Source organism: Corvus brachyrhynchos, unplaced genomic scaffold, assembly GCF_000691975.1.
Source record: "Corvus brachyrhynchos isolate BGI_N302 unplaced genomic scaffold, ASM69197v1 scaffold22, whole genome shotgun sequence".
In the NCBI taxonomy this organism is placed as follows: Eukaryota; Metazoa; Chordata; class Aves; order Passeriformes; family Corvidae; genus Corvus; species Corvus brachyrhynchos.
This window is the reverse complement of record NW_008238355.1, coordinates 3572020-3588974: the sequence shown is the minus strand read 5'-3', so window position 1 is coordinate 3588974 and position 16955 is coordinate 3572020. Positions and strand designations below refer to the sequence as shown.

Below are 16955 nucleotides of genomic sequence, written 5' to 3'. Positions count from 1 at the left end.
AGCTGGAACCTCTCCAGATTCCCAAGACTGCTCAAAAAGCATGGAGAGGGGCTTTGTGATGGTATCAGCCAGCTCTTTGAGGATTCCTGGATGAACCCCATCAGGCCCCATAGATCTGCAGGGATCCAGCTGGAGCAGCAGATCCTGCACAATGTGAGGGTCAACTGGGAGCTGATCTTTCTCACAGTCATGGTCCTCCAGCTCACGGCACTGAGACCCCCTTGGTCCATCACCCATGTTGAAGACTGAGTCAAAGAATGCATTAAACACCTCTGCCTTGTCCCTGTCCCTGTTTGTGAGGTGACTTTCCTCATCCTGTAATGGGCTGATGCTATTTCTACACTGCCTTTTGTCATTAATGTATTTGAAAAGACTGTTTTTATTGTCCCTGTTTCCGGCCAGCTTCAACTCTGGGTGAGCTTTGGCCACATAAATTTTCTCCCTACAGTGGAAAGCAGAATCTCTGCATTCTCCTCGTGTTACCTGATCTTACTTCCATTGGGCAGACACTTCCCTTTTTTGCCTTATTTCCAAGCCAAGTTGGCCTCCTGCCTCACCTGCCTGACTTCCAACATTGAGGAATTGCCTGCTCCTGTGCCCTTAGGAAGTGATGTTTAAAAAGGGACCAGCACTGATGGACCCCAGCATCTGCCCGAACATTTTCCCAGAGATTTTACTTACTAGTTCCCTCAGCAGTCTAGAGCTGAAGTTTTGCTGGCATTTTCCCTCCCATCAACAGAGATTTTAAATTCAACTGCTTCGTGGTCAGTATGGCAAAGACGGATGCCAATCCCTGCTCACGAGATCCTCTCTGCTGACAAGCAGCACAGCAAGGAGTGAATCTTTCCCAACCACTCCCTTAGCTTTGACAAAGCTGTCACCAAGGTTTTTTAAGAATGTTACAACCTGGGCTGTACCAGCTGTGTGATGCTCCGAGTTGATTTCTGGCAAGTTGAACTCCCCCATAAGGACAAGGGCAGTTGAACTGGAAGTGTACCCCAGTTCCTCAAAGAATCATGGATAAGGGAAGATCCTTATGCCATTAAATAAAGCCATCTAAACCTACCAAGGTTAGCAAAGGCTAGAATTGGACAAAAGCTGCAGCAGTGCCACTGCTCCTGAAAAGCCAAGCCCATCTACTGCACATGTAAGACAAAATAAGAAATGAGGAACTCCATCTGTTCTTAAACAAGCTGTCATTCCTGAATCAGTTGATAAGCACTGTGGGCATGCAAATCAAGGATCAGTTGCAAGGAAACACCACACCTGAAAGTCACATGGTCATGCGCACCACACTGTGAGCTGTGGGGGAAGGAGGGTTACAGCAGACACACAAGATGGAGAAACCAGAGCTGTAGCCAGTAGTTGAAAGCAAGACAAGAAAAAAGAACCACAGAAGAGTACATAGGATGCAGTATCTGGTGGCAGTGATATGATTTACTAGAACTTAGCAACAGAAAGCTGATTTGCCAGCTAATTATCGAGAACACCAGGAGACTCACAAGCAGGACCAGCAAAGACAGACACTGCACAGGCTAAGCAAGAGAGTGAGATGCTGTGACACAAAGAGGGTGGGAGCAGAGAGCAGATCAGGAAAGAGGAGGAGGGCAACTCTGCTCTTCAGGCTAGTCATGGCCAAACTACTGATGATCCTGGAAGCTGCTCTGCAATATACTTGAGTGCAAAAAATGTAGCTTTGCAAGTATCCGAGCTCACAGATTGACACCTTTCTCTTTTCCAGTGTCTCCCAAATCCAAAAGTTATGTGTGTGAACCTGCATAAGGATTCTCAAAAGCACAAATGAATCTTCAAATATGTCTGAGTACCAAGAACGCCTGCTATTGATGCAGCTATTAAATGTCCTGTGCAAATGAAAACCTCTTAAGTAACTACACCTGTCAACTTAGTTTGCATTATCTTAAAACCAAAATCACGCAAGTTTTTTGTTTTGTTTTGTTTCACAACCAGTTTCTCATGTGACCCTGGCTAATAAAACCCATTATAACTCAGGATGCATCATTTACTACTGTTAGGGCACTGCAAAAGTTAACACATCTTCAGCTGATACATAGTGCCAATAGTACAGCTAAGGAGAGCCTTCATCCCTGCAAATTTTTTCTGGCAAAGTAGTATCTTTAGAACGCTGTCCTTTTAGGCAAGGCTTTGAGTACTTTGAGTTCTCACATTCTTAAAAATATGGTACAGGATTTCACATCAGTTTCTTATGCTCAACATAAGATTAAAAAAAAAAAGTTGTGTGCTACAGTTAAGGGGGCAGAATGTCCCCCTACAACACAAGTGGCTGTTGCCAATAATATTTCAATTTGCATGATCATGCGCAGAAATATGCCCAGTAACAAAAGAAAACAATACATCCCTCAGAGAAAGAACAGGACAAAATTGTGTAAGTGTACATCATACATTTATTACTGAACAACTCTCTCAACTCCAAAATTGGGCACAGGGATTAAAATAAAAATTCATTGCACTACCTAGTAAAGCATTACTAGTAACTCTCATAAAAAATGTACAAATTTTGTTAAAAATTTATCAAGCCTTCAAATGATTTGGTTACAGATATTTATAATACATTTAAAACTACATGTTAAATGATACAATAGCATATGATTTAAAGAAAACACTTAACAAAATGATTCCAACAAAAACCATAAGCTTTCATAATAATTAGCAAGTCTGAAACACAAGTAGCAAAATGAGGTAACAATGTACCAAAGGAAAAAACCACAGCTTTTACAAAGGCCCAAAGATAACTCAGTTGAAACTGTTTTCTACAATTAAAACAGTTGGTAAATCTCATCCCAAGTATTATGCATTGTATTAACAGCTCTGAAGTCACATTCAAGACCCTGTACATAATGACATACAACACATGGCCTTACTTCTTCTTCTAAAGAAAGCCAAAAAATGAGACACTGGAATTATCTGTAGGCCTTGATATCCACTAAGACGTCAAATTAAATTGACAGTTGATGCAAAGAAAACACAGCAGTGCCAATATGATAAAGCAAACATATTAGAGGTTGGATGTTTTTGTTTGTTTTTTGGAGAAAAAAGAATCAGTGGATGGCAGAAAGGCAATGAACATAAAAGAAGTGTTGCTGAATTCAGGTGCTGTCAGGCACCATGGCAGCTGTGCATAAGACATGGCAGTTAAGAGCTGAACAGAAATCCCCTGCCCTTGACAGCCACCACAGACGATGTGGTTGTAGCTTGTCTGAGCTGATTGAGAACATAAGCACGTGTGCTGTTTGTACACACTAACCACGGGAAGCAAGTCCACATTCATCCATGCAAACCAAAGAACCATTCCAGAAGAGATGAGCCATAAGAGTGCAACAATTAATTGCAGGATTCTACCAACTTAGACCCTCAATCTCCTAGATCTCCCACTGTCTCACTGAATTTTAGTAGGGGGAAAAGGGACATTCCTCTAGTTCCAGAAAGAGAACTACTTTCTCTTGGCTTCAGAAGGATGTGTCTTGTTCACTTGTATCAAGTTTAGAAAAAGTACCCTTTTCCATGCTTTGAACTGAATACTAAACACAGAAATGTTAGTCATTTTTAAATCTGTACACAAGGAATTTTTTTTCTTTTGCAGTTATATAAAAGAGGCTAAGTTTTGTAAGACATATGTGGCATATGCTTTTTAAACAACATGATTTATTTGTTAAAAAAATAAATTTTATTAAATGTAATTTAACCTGCTAGGCGCTATTGTGAAAAGCCTATTCTTTAACTCCACTGGAAGAGAGGAGAAAGAAATTCTAATATTTTGAAGTGGATTTTTATTTATTCAGTGTTCCTAAGTAAGGATAGGTATGGAAAGCTTCACTGTTTTTGAGAACTATCTGCATTGATGCCATGAAGATTTTTTTGCCTTTTCTTTTATACCCCTGTTATACCTTTTTACAACTTCTGTATTCTTAGTGCTTTTTGCCTACATTCTTGGACTTGTCTGTCCAGCTAGGAGACTAAACATTTTAGAAGCCTCATAAGTAAGGGTTAGTGTGCCCCAGACCCCAAGGTCCTCTCCAGATCACATTCTGTAAACTAAGATAGAACCATCCAGGGGAAGGTTCCTTGGGGATAGAACCATCCAGGGGAAGGTTCCTTGGGGAGGGGGGCTCATTCAAGCCTCTCACTGGGGAATTTTTGATAGATATGCTAATTAGTAAGACCTATAATGTTATACCTGATCTTTGGGGGGGGCATTGCGGTGTGCATTGCGGTGCATTTGACCTGGATGTGCACTTTCAGCGCACCTAAGGATCCTTAAAATAAATAGCAAGGTAAAATTCCTTCTTTCCTTCTAACCATGTTTGGCTCTTGATTTTAAGACCAGGAAAAGGCATCAGCATAACTAAACAGACGGAAAAACATCTGAAACAGGGCAAAATTGTGCTTTTATTTAGCTGCACAAAGAGCTGTGACTGGTTTCTCAAAGAGAAAAACCAGCATGGAGAACATCTAACACTGTTTGAAATTGTAACTGATACTAAAGCATAGCAGCATACAAAAGCATCAGAAATGATAAAGAAGAAACTTAAAGCTGAGACTGGCAGCAAGTTGTAGCAATACTGGTAATTGTGCCACTTGTGGTGCTGCAACCAAAGTAATGACACTGAATTTATGAAAAGAGTTTAATTGCAAAAAGTGCATCCTTTTAGTAACTGTGGTATATGCAGACCTAAATATTTTGCTAGAATGTATCAGAGATGTTAACAGTGTGAATGTTAAAAAGAAAGCTAATTTTTTTCAATGGCCCAAATAAAATACTATTCAGAGCACTTGAATAGACATTATCCCCTCTATTTCACAGCACTGTTCTGGAAAGTATTCCAAATTTCTCCTATAGTGGAGTACTCTGGAAACTTGATTGCAAAAACCAAGGGAGTCCCTTCTTCCTATTACACTCATCATGAAATAAGGAAGGGAAAGAAGCAGCATCAGGGCAACTGAGTTCTGCGGTTAATGACCAAAACCTACCTCCTCTTGAGATATGGTGAAAAAAATATGAAATTCTACTTCTCTAAGAAAATGCTAAAAATTGTATTTTATTCATGAAGTTGCAGGAATAAAATTGTAACCTTTTACAAGTTATTTTAGTTACATACAAACTTCCTTGTAGATGACAAAGAATGTATGTGATTAAAGCCAGTGTTTATAAGCTAAAAGATGATGTCCTTAGCAAGTACAATGGCCAAAAGTTAAGAGCTGTTTCACAAAACCAGGACACCCTCAGTGTACTTTCTGCTTCCTTTCATGGAAGAAACACACAACTGGTAAACCCAGCTAGAAAAATTTAAAAGGAAAACAGAAAAATATTGATATTCATATTAGCAATTGAAAACATTAATATTGCTAAATGCGATATTGCAACTCTATATTGATAAAATAACTTGGAAATCAGCCATTAAAAAATCCAGACTTTGTAACATATGATAAAACCCCCAAGGTTACTCATGTATGAACAATCAATGCATTCTTTAGTGGTACACACTTAAAGCCTCCAATGAAGGGGAAGCGTAACAGCTGTTTGAGTAGCAGTAGGTAGAAAGGTCTTTACACCTGTAAGTACGTTGGGGAGGAAATACTAAATGTCTGTAATTGCTGCACCCATCGCATTCAGTGTGCAACTGCAAACACAAGGAAAGGAACCAGTGTACAGTACTAGTACTGTTTAAATAACACACAAGATTATACATTGCAGCATAATTATTACTACACACATACGTTCTCAGTACATGCTGGTATATAGGTTCTCAAACACGCACGCACACCCTGTCACAAGCACACTTCACTCACCCTCTCACAGCCTCTCACACTCACACCGTTCATCCCCACTCACAGTATCTGAAGGCTCTATATAAGGTAGATTGCTATATTGTTTGGAGCTACCACTTTTTTTTTTCTTTTTCTTTTATATAAAAGCACATGCTAAAAGATCACATCCACAGTAATCTCGCAGCAATACTCGGAATGATCACACAAAACCCAGGGAATGTTAGTGCACACACAAAATTAAGCTAAAAAAAAAAAAAAATCTTTGGAGTTCCACTCACACTTGTTAGTATAACAATCCCATAACTGTGAAGACTAGTTATAAGCTTTATAATTGATTAAGTCACACAGTGCAAAGTAAGGTCCACTGACCCTTTTGTGTAAAGGGTAGGCTGGAAGCCACATGGGTAGATAAGTTCAATAGAGAGTTCATATATACAGGCAACGAGAAACACCCAAACCAGATTTGTGCTCTTAGATCGGTCATTCTGAATCACGATGCACTTCTGAGGCATCAGCTCTACAAATCGGGCAGGTACGATTCGCCTGTAAAACCAGAAAAACAAAAGAGGGTTAAAGAGGGTTAAGACTGACAAATACAATGTAATGTGTATGTGACACTGACATCTATGACCACTGAAGACCAATTCAAGAGAAGACAGATGTGCTTAGGCCTTTTCTTAGTTTGTTTTGTTATGTTTGGTGTGGTGAGTTTGCCAATTCAAAATTACATTTACAAAAAGTAATTGTGCCTCTTATCTTTTAAGACAAAGCAAGACAACAAATTAGGCTCTAGCTAAGTGATGGTGGTTTTATTAATGCAGATTCACAGTTACAGTATATTGCAGTCAGATGGGTGGAACTAACAACCTGTACTGTATGCTGTAGAGAAAGCCACCAAAACAAATTGAGACATCTTGGGCTGCAAATAAACATCCTGTGTGAAGACGTCATGTTATCACAAACCCTACCGATCAGGAATGACATCATACTTTGTTTATTCCGTTATCGTCACACAAAATCATCATACAGATTTGGTCAAAGCTGAAAGCAAACCAGGGAAAAAGGGAGGGGGTTTTAGTAAAGGGGAAGGGGAATAAAAAAAAGAAATACAAAGAAAGAGAAGATGACCTGACCAAGCAGGTATTCAAGTAACACACACCAGCAGGTCTAGATTTAGCTCTTCACTAAAGCACACACTGAAAATTAAGTCCTGTGACTTGTTTACTTTTATAGCTTCCTTAAAAAGTAAGACAGATAAGAAGTAGTATTTCTTAAGCTACGGGGAAAATATTTCTGCTTTCTCATTCCCCTTTTCAAATAATGGCTAATTTTAGCAAATGATGAGAAAAACCCCCAGACAATTATGTAACATCTGTGAGTCAATACTTCCCTTGTAAGGGGAAGAGTGAAGAGAACTCTTCCCTGTCCCAAATTCTCTATTTCATAGCCACCAAAACTGCAGGACCAACCACTGTCTACAGCAAGTCTTCTAAGGAAACCAGATTTTTCAATGAAAATACAAGCAAAGAGCATCAAGAAATATGACTCTGTAGGCCAGAATTCTTTATCAAATATTTTAAATCCAAACAATAACTAATCCAATGAAAGTAATACGTTATTTATTACTGAAAAACATTATTCAGTAATGGAAGTTAAAGTGAAGGTTTATTTTTCCTGTCAATTTTCCTGCTGTCAACTGTTACCATTGTCCCTAATTTTTTAATTTTAATTTTTGTAAATCATGGATTGGAGTATAAATTAAGATTTTATTTCTCTCTCTTTCACTAGCAGTTTCAAAATATACTTCAAAATGTCCTTACCTGGTCATTTCATGTGCATGATTTTAAATATAATCTGGCTAATATAATGTTTAAAATAAAAAGGCGTGTTATTCAACATTCAGTGGATTAATGAATCAGGAGCTATTCACTTAGATTGATAATGAAGTAACAACCACTTGCACCACAGAACAGCATTCAGTAGGAGTAATTTCCTGATAGGAACTGCAGAAATAGATCTACTGTGCCAGGATAAAATGAATACTTATGGACACCACACCACTGCTTTTCAAGGAACTTTTCAAGATCCTACATGAACATGTGCTTTAAATTTAGTCACATTCTTGTGTCTTTCATGAAATTATTTTTCCCTTCCTGGCATTTAACATGACTCTTTCATGCCAAAAGAGGAGTAAGGGGGACATAATATTGTAATATTGACCTTCTAACTTGCCACTCTTCCAGGCAGACTTAATTTTGTACTGTAACTAGAGAGTGCTGCACAATAAATGGATTTACTGTTTTATATTTTTTATAGAAATTTATAGTTAAAATGAACTGCATTTAGAATAATGAAACTATAGGACTACTAGAATCCTCTAAAAACCATTGCACTACTTTGGTGTTAGTCCATCAGAAATAAGCTGAAGTATAGTTACAGTTTGTCTTTTCTCATATATAATACAGCATTTCCTATTAGACTGCTAAATATAAAGGCAAATTGTCCTTTTAAGGTTGTTCTAAGCCTTCAGGCTGAACACAGGTCATGGTGTCAAGCTCTCCTTTGGAATGATGACTTTTGTTTTATAGAAGAACACATTTCTCATGTATTCATATTTGACTAGAGGATATAGGGTAAGAAGCAGCCAAATACTGTGAAATATGAGAATTAGGAATACTACAAAAAATAAAAGGATAACATCCCTCTTTTTAATTCTGTTGTTTCCTCCACTGTATTACATCTTCTCTCCTTAAGACTTCAACCTTGCTTAAACAGGGAAGTATTTTAGCTAAAGTGGGCAACCAAATGCATTGTAATAGAACATTTCCTCTTACTTGCTCAAACTACCTAAGAAGATAGTACTGTCAATTATCCATGCATACAAGCCACAAAACTTTTTTTAGATAGTTTCTTTGCTCCTCCATCATCACCAACAGGCAGCCCAAGAAGAGTATTTTTTAAAGTAATGAGATTGAATCACTAACTTTTTACTTAGATCTTTCACTAAAGTGACATACAATGAAACTTAGAATCAATTTGACTCCATAGTTCTAGAAATAGTCCTAGATAGCAAATACTCTCTTCAAAAAAATGAGATTAAATTGGTAAAAAATAGCAACAAACCAGTAATTTTCTTCTTTTTCTATCTTGTGGAATAACAGTACAAGTGCTGAAAGCCACAATCTTAACCTTCCCTTGCAGAATTTATGAACATGATGTTGACTGGATGAGGTGAATTAAGTGGATGTGGACATAATTATACAATCAAGATACATTTAAAAAGGTTTTCAAATTCATAGATGAATGAACAGAAGCAAAACCAAAGCACAGAATACTTCCCAGTTATTATCACTCCCAGATGTTGGCTTATTAACTGTGACCAAGTTTAGGCAGAGGCTTAACTAAAATAGACTGGTGTTACAGGTAATTCGGTACAGCTTGCAAGCAAAATAATCTTTATTTCCATATACCATCTTTGTACCACTGTAACTGAACCCACATGGTGTAAAAGTATTGCCTTATTCATCCTACACTAGGATGGTTTAACCTTGTCTATCTTACTTTGTACTCAGCTCTGGAATAATGATGTCAATGCAAGTTTTAGTAGGTTTAACTGCACCTCCCTAGATTTTCATTGTGTATCTTGCACCTCATTCTGAACACAACCTTTACAAAATACCACATGTGAAGATCTGTTAGAAAATGCAGTTTCTAAAATGGGACAAGAACATCAGCAAAACTATTTCACCGCTAGAATAGTACACTATGATTTTGAAAACAGACTAAACTAAATCTACTTTTTTCACTTTGTGGTTCCAAATGCTATTGCCATTGAAAGGACTAACTCTTAACTTTAAACATACTACACTGAGTCCCAAAAAAGCTTAACTCGACATACTTGTCTGATTCCTGAGTGAGATGTCAGGTAAGAAAGAGCATTAAGAACAAGACAAGCATGCATCATACTTTCCTGACATGTTCTTCTAACTTCCAGAAATCTGCAGATCAGGGGTTCTATGAAACAGAAGTATATTTTTTTTTTTGCATCAATAGCCTGAAAAGAGCTATCCTTAAAAAAGTCCACATAATAAACTTATAGCATCCACTATCTCACAGTCTGGGTCAAATGATACTTTCTTTAGATAATACTATCCCTGGATACTCACTTTCCACACCACAATTGAGTTAGAGAGTTTCATGCAATGACGCTGACACATGCAGTGTGAACGCTGCTCAAGAAGAGGAGGGGATGCTGAAGAACACAACTTTGATACATAAAGAGTCTACTCTTAATTTGTAGTAAGAGAATAAAACTGCATACATCTAGCAGAGAGAAACTGCTAATATTATGTGGGGTGTGTGCATGTGGGTTTTAATATGACGATATAACAACCAGGTATTTAGTTCCTCTTGCTGATTCTTGAGCACGTACGTGAATTCAGATATTTTTGGACCACTTCTACCAAAAATTCTGAGCATTGCTGTAGAAATAGTTTCACTGGCCCTAGATTTTGTAGAAGCTTTAGACATAGACTACCATGGATACTGTAGCCAAACGGCAATTTCATATCCCACCTTTCAAATCCTTCTCGTTATTCTTCATATCTTGTTAGCAAAAAAAATACCATCAATATTAATCTGATTTTTTCATTCTCTGCACATTTCAGCACTTGCCTAAGACATGATGCCATAAAGGCAAGGTGTTTTTATTTCTTTTTTCAAAACAACAAACAGCATCTGTAATTCTCTAAGGACCATATCAACATAGTATCATTGCAGTTTCCAATGTTCTGCACAACAGACTAAATAGATTAAAGCTGAATAGAATAAAATAGTAAAAAAAATGAGGCAAGATGGTAATCAATATCTTGCTGAAAGTAGATCTGGCTAAATGCAGCTGGTAGAAATGTCTGCCATAATTTACTTGTATTTCTTGTTCTTCTCACCTTCTGCACAGCTGCTATTTCACCTATGCTCTTACTGGGCTGCCCTGATTCTTGAGCGTTTCTTTTTTGTTCAGATTCTCTTAGATGGGTAAATAATTTTGAAAAACTGTAATTTCTATTTGTATGTATTACATTTTTGTGTATATGCATACACATAAACATACACATGTAACCCACTTTATTTGCCCCAGAAACTAACATTAATAGCAAAGTGGGGAAGGAAATGTGTCGGTACTCATTCTTGCCAGACAAGCTATGTAACGGTTGAAGCCACCATCATCATCTATGTCATACCTCCTATATTATTTACTTTTTTTCAAGTATTCTCTAATGTCATGTATTACTCTAATGCACAGTTATTGTTTTAAGCAAATGGAAAACACAGCAAGCGCTGTCCATGAAAATAATTGTATTCACATTCATTTTCCCTTGTGCCAAAGATTATGAAGAAACAATCTTTGTCAATTATTAGAATAATATCCTATCTAAGCAGTGCTTCCACTCTGCTGGCATTTCTAAGTATCAGAAACATGAAACAAGGTGAAATGAAGTGCAACAGCAAAATATCCCCACCCTCTCCTATAAAACTACATAATCAATTTCATCTGAGATAGGATTTTTCCTTACCTTCAGCCATTTATCAACACACTTGGCATGGAACTCGTGGTTACAAGGTAAGACTCTAAGTAGCTGCCTTGACTCAAAATCACACATGCACACCACACATCTAAAAAACAGAATGAAGTTTAAATGTATCTGCTATGTAAGAACAACAAATATGCAATTCCATACAAAACTTTACAGGTATGATTGCAACACAGCAGCTATTTTACTCCTTCAGTAGCTACAGTGATTGACATCTGACAATGGAAACTGAGAATTGACTCTGTGGGGTTTTATGGGTGTTTTGTTGCTTTTCTTATTTACTGTGCTTTCACATTGCAAAGCACGTATTCTTGCTCTTCTGACCTAGCTGTGACTGCAATTTAAAGAAACGAAAATCAAACCATCTAAATCACAGATCTTTGAAAGAGACCAATATACTTACAGTGTCTGCTCTGATTGGTGATTGTTTGGATTGAACCTGTAGGATGGAAGCTGCTCAATGTCTGCTTTTGTTAATCCCCGTGGTTTGGCTTCTCCCAGACGTTCCGCCAAATTCAGCAGTGCCTGCAAAACATGGAAACTAGACATTTAAAAATTCACTGATCAAACAGGCTCTGGTTCTGTTGGTGTTGGGACTGCCATCACATCTTACTACCCCAGCTGGTAGTACAAAACACCCTTCTATTAAGAAATATTTAGAACTTTAGTTCTCCCATACAGTACAAGCTCCTTGGAAAGTCCTTCCGAACTTAACCATCTTTGTAATTATTTAACGTATTATCTTTGGGATTTCAAAACCCACTCCAAGGACCCAATTTCCAATTACTACTGTGACTGCATGTATAGCTCAGTAAGTAATTTGCTTCTGAGGGATCCCCTCACCCTGCTATGAAATGAACAATGCTGGTAAACCAGAAAAAAATTGTCAACTAATTTCCTTCGTAAGAATATTTGAGTCTGGTCTTGTGAGAGAAATCATAAATTTAATGGGACAGTTTATGATTTCCACTCCACATTGAGGGCTAGTTGAATTAAAATATGGAGATTTTATCCTCAATCTGGAAAACAAATGCATACTATCAAACTTTAAGTGCTTTTTTTGGCTGCTAATTTTTATGTTAATTTTCTGTAAGCCAAGCATTGCAACTAAAATCCTTCCATGTATATAATTTGCAGTCTGTCATGTATTTAACTCACACTCCTTCATGAGGGGCCTAAGAAACGTGTGATACAGAATCAATGCACAGAAAAGACCCTGTGAAAGCTGCAAATGGTACTGATTTCTTACACTGCTGAAACTAGGGCCCAAATTCTCAGAAGACATTGCTTCTTCTGAACCACCACAGAAGTTATTACAGAAGTGCTCATTGTTAAACTGAAGATGTACAACTACACAGAGATCTTAAGGGGAGCACAGGCAAAGAGATGCAAAAATCAGGGTTAATGATGACTAACTCAAGAGAAATCAAATGGAATCCATTAGCTTCAGAACCAGCAAAGAAACAACAATTGGAACAGCCCCATAATTATCTAGGGTATTTAAGAGGGTTCTGCATCTCTAGATGTGAATTACCATCCCCTTCTGACGGCAAGAAGAACAGGCAGTAAGGCAGTTTTATAAACATTACATTTAGATTAATTAATCCTATGATATTAAAACTATTCTGAAATTTACACTCATAAAACCAGTAACTTACCCTTTTTGAAAGTGTTTCACTTCTGTCTGGTATTTAAAATCAATTAAATTTTGAAAGGAGAAGAGTAGCAGGTAGAACATAAAAGTTGAACAATTTAATGATTACTAGCCTGGAAAGGTGAATTCTGGGGAAGAGCAATAGACAAGAAAGAAAGCTAAACACTCTAGTATCCAGTTTTACAAAAAGAATGTGGAAGGACTGTTTTTGGATTCTGTCTTCACAGTCATCACATTTATTTGAAAGACAAACAAGGATTAAAAGCAAAATATAATAAAATTTTATCTATTGCTTGAGCTAACATCTGTTCTTTAAAGGTAGTTGTAGTTCACACACCAACCTCATAGTTTTCTACCTCTCCATCTTCCACATCCAACTCAAAGCTGAAAGCTGGTCCAACTGCCGGTGGAACTGGGAGCATTGATCTACCACGAGAGCAAACAAGGATAAGGTTCAGCATCATGCTGAAGGAAAGCAAAGAAACATCTGGCAGAGGTAAAGTAACCTTTCTGATGCCTCTCTAGTCAACATGTTCTCAGAACTGGCAAAAATGTTACGTTTGAAGTCAAGAACAGACATTTGAAGTGAAAGAGTCACAGAAAAAGCTTTTTCTGCTACTTTCTGATATTGGGAGTGCTGACTTTTTAACTGCATGCACATTTCACTTGGTACTTTTAACCAAGCTTAGCTTTATTACAAAAACTAATGTCTTAATTACCACACACTATGGAGAACTAAAACTGACAAAAAATTGACATTCTGGTTTTAAATGTATTTCTTTAAGTGGATAAAAGACCATCAAAGAGGAATGCTAAGTTCATTTAGGTCTCCAACACAAAAGTCTTTCAAGTTCTGCAAGCCTAAAATACACGATGAAGATAAATAGGATTTGCTACTGGACAAACTTCCATACTGAAGGCAAGCACAAATTCATTTTCTCATGTACTGTGATGTTGGTTAAAGCCGAACCCCTTCAAACTGAGAGATCAGAGAGATGTTTTTCTGCTTGTATTTTTACCCCCCAAGACAGTACAATGGGTCAAAACTTCATCCACACACACGGAAATGACAAATTCAAAGCACTAATATAGTAGAATCAGGAATTACTGTGCCACATCATGTCCACAATGAATAGGCAAGAAGCTATGACATTACTCTCAGACTGCAAGATGCAAAGCTGAACAACTTTGCTGAATCAGATTTCTGGTGCCATTTTCATGCCACGTCTGACACTGCGCACAGAGAAACTACAGATCTGGTGTCAGTGTTTGACCATTTCCTTGTCAATGTCACCTTTGCCACCAGAAACTTAATCTTTGTTTTCCAAACATTTAATTCTTACTTCCAATACAGAACATTAGAAGATAATACATCTCATGTCATAGACCCAAACTCTTCCAGAGAGTCTACCATAACACACTACAGATAATTCCTAAATGTTAATTGTTCCACATCTTTTCCAGAAACAGCTAATCAGAAGCAGAACAGAAATGTGACAGCTGTGACAGAGTAGCACTTCAGCCAATAAAGAGTAACACATCACAGAAGCTCCCACCCTTGTATTTTATAAGTAAGAACCAAACCAAATTAATTTATTCCATAAGTGAAGACTCCTACAATGTGATCCTACAGTGTAACCATGCCTCTGTAAGAGTATCACAGAACTATGATTTAAAATCTGTTGAAGACTTTACCAAGAGTTCAGAAACCAGAGGCTACTGTGCCTCAAAATACCTGCAAAACTACACTGGACAAAAACTGTTCACTTGTATTTTATCTTGCTCAGTGGTGTAGGTCATTCAAAACAGGCTGAAAAGTTTACACAGAAATGGAAGTTTTCCTCCGAGACAGGTGAAATATGCCTGGTCTCTGGTAGAGTCCAACCATAGGAAGTGCCAAGATGCTTGCTGCCTTCTTAATAGCCTACATGGAAGCAAATGTACTTTTCACTTACAGCACATAAGGTAATAGGCTGGGATGGTAAGGGTGTGGTGGTATTGGCTGCTGTGATCGGTATCTGCTGCGCCCTGTGAGTCTTCGAGGCATAAAAGGTGGGTAAGGCTGCAAGAAAGAAGAAAATAAGCTTCAACTGAAACTTGTGGAACTGGAACTTGTGTCCAGTTTTGGGCTCCCCAGCACAAGACAGACATGGACATACTGGAGAGAGTCCAACAAAGGGTCACTAAGATGGGTCTGGAGCATCTCACATGTGAGAAAAGGCTGAGAGAGCTGAGCCTGTTCAGCCTGGAGAAGAGAAGGCTTGGGGGGGGATCTTATCAAAGTATATAAATACCTGAAGGGAGGGTGCAAAGAAGATTGAGCCAGGCTCTTTTCAGTGGTGCCCAGTGGCAGGACCAGAGACAGTGGGCACAGACTGAAACACAGGAGGCTTCATCTGAACATCAGCAAACACTTCTTTACTCTGAGGGTGACTGAGCACTGGCACAGGTTGCCTAAGGAGATGGTGGAGTCTCCCTTTCTGGAAGATACTCAAAAGCTGGCTGGACGTAGTCCTGGACACACGGTTTTAGGTGGCCCTGCTTGACCAGATGATCACCCTTCCAGCCTTCCAGTCTGTGAGCCCACGATTCAACATTTTCTATCCTTAATCTCCACCCTCAATAATGAAATCCACTTTCAGTAAAGCATTATTTAAAAAATCCAGCCTCTGCTAAAATCCAAAAGAATCTCAGCCTCAATTTGAAATTACTATTCCCATCTATAATACACAATCAGACCAACCTGTGCAAAAAGTAGTAATATACAACAGAACTCCTTGGAAGTTCTTGTGTTTTGGTCTACAGTCAGTATAGTTTGGGAAACAGGACATGAACTGCTGAGCCTGTTGTAAATATAAAAGCCCAAGGGCTATTATGCAAGCTTCCACACAAGCAGTTGAGTAAAGAAGCCCTTAAAAAATTCTTTAAAATGAAAATTTTTTAAAAATATCTTTAAAAAACCTCTAACTTTTAAGCAGTGGTATATATTTACATTTAGGCTTAAAGGCTTGAAGCCTTTCAAGTGTATGTGGAAAGTTTAATCAGTACAGTTTCTGCAGCTGACCACACCTAGAGAGACACTCAAGGTGAGTGTCACTCAAGGTGAGAAGCTTCAATGCATTCATTCCATGGATAAATCAGGGCACTTTCTGTCATCTTTTACTAAAAATTGTTTTGTATTTTCTACAACTGAAATTCATGTATCTCTATTGAATTCATATTTGAGGGCCTTCAGACCTTATTTTTGAAACAAAGACCCTAAGTCTTTACAAACACGTTTTTCTTCTTACATGTTTGAAACTGGAAAGCACCAAACCCCAACAACCCCAATGACTAACCTAAAATTCCCTAATTTTACATTATGATTAGGTAGCCACAGTCACACATAAAATTAACTTATGAATATAAACACAATGCAAAAGAGCCAGGTTCCTTTTGGTTGAAGTCTTAAACTAGGCATAACAAATATTAATTTTACTGCTTTGCGAATTCTGAAATCCAAAAACATAATTAGAAACTGTTGTGTTCACCGAATGAAAAAGAATCAGAAATGCAGCTATTCAATTCTAATGTTAATGCAAATAAAGCTTTATAAAGATTTAGTATTACTTTATAAAAGGCCACGTGGTTACTTGTAGTAAGTCTCTATTCTACTCCTTAGCAATAAACAACATGGAGCTGAAGCATCAGAGAGGACACATGCTACTACCTGCAGAAAATGGTATTATGTTCCCTACCTATTTTAACAACTGAACTTAAAAATGAGGGAAGTCTGACTCCCAGCAAAACATGTATAATTTGACTAATGCATCGAAGCATACAGAAGCTTTCAAGTGTCCTGGTCTCCAGAGTGTCTCATAGTGACTGAAAACTTCATTGAAAATCTGTGCATCTTTAAATTAACC

The 16955-nt window shown here is 37.8% G+C and overlaps 1 protein-coding gene across 3 annotated transcripts in view; it reads right to left on the bottom strand.

The window, feature by feature from the left end:
- Positions 1-4405: 4405 nt before the first annotated feature.
- RNF38 (ring finger protein 38) overlaps positions 4406-16955 on the bottom strand; it is a 90162-nt gene continuing 77612 nt past the window's right edge. For 2 of the 3 annotated variants that reach the window (XM_017735373.1, XM_017735374.1), the window contains 5 exons: positions 15006-15112; positions 13392-13476; positions 11800-11921; positions 11379-11478; positions 4406-6348 (listed from right to left, as the gene is read on the bottom strand). In XM_017735373.1, the coding sequence (XP_017590862.1) occupies positions 6286-6348; positions 11379-11478; positions 11800-11921; positions 13392-13476; positions 15006-15112 (477 nt within the window). In that variant the 3' untranslated portion in view covers positions 4406-6285. The remainder of the gene's footprint in view (positions 6349-11378; positions 11479-11799; positions 11922-13391; positions 13477-15005; positions 15113-16955) is intronic. The other variant, XM_017735375.1, reaches the window with a different exon arrangement.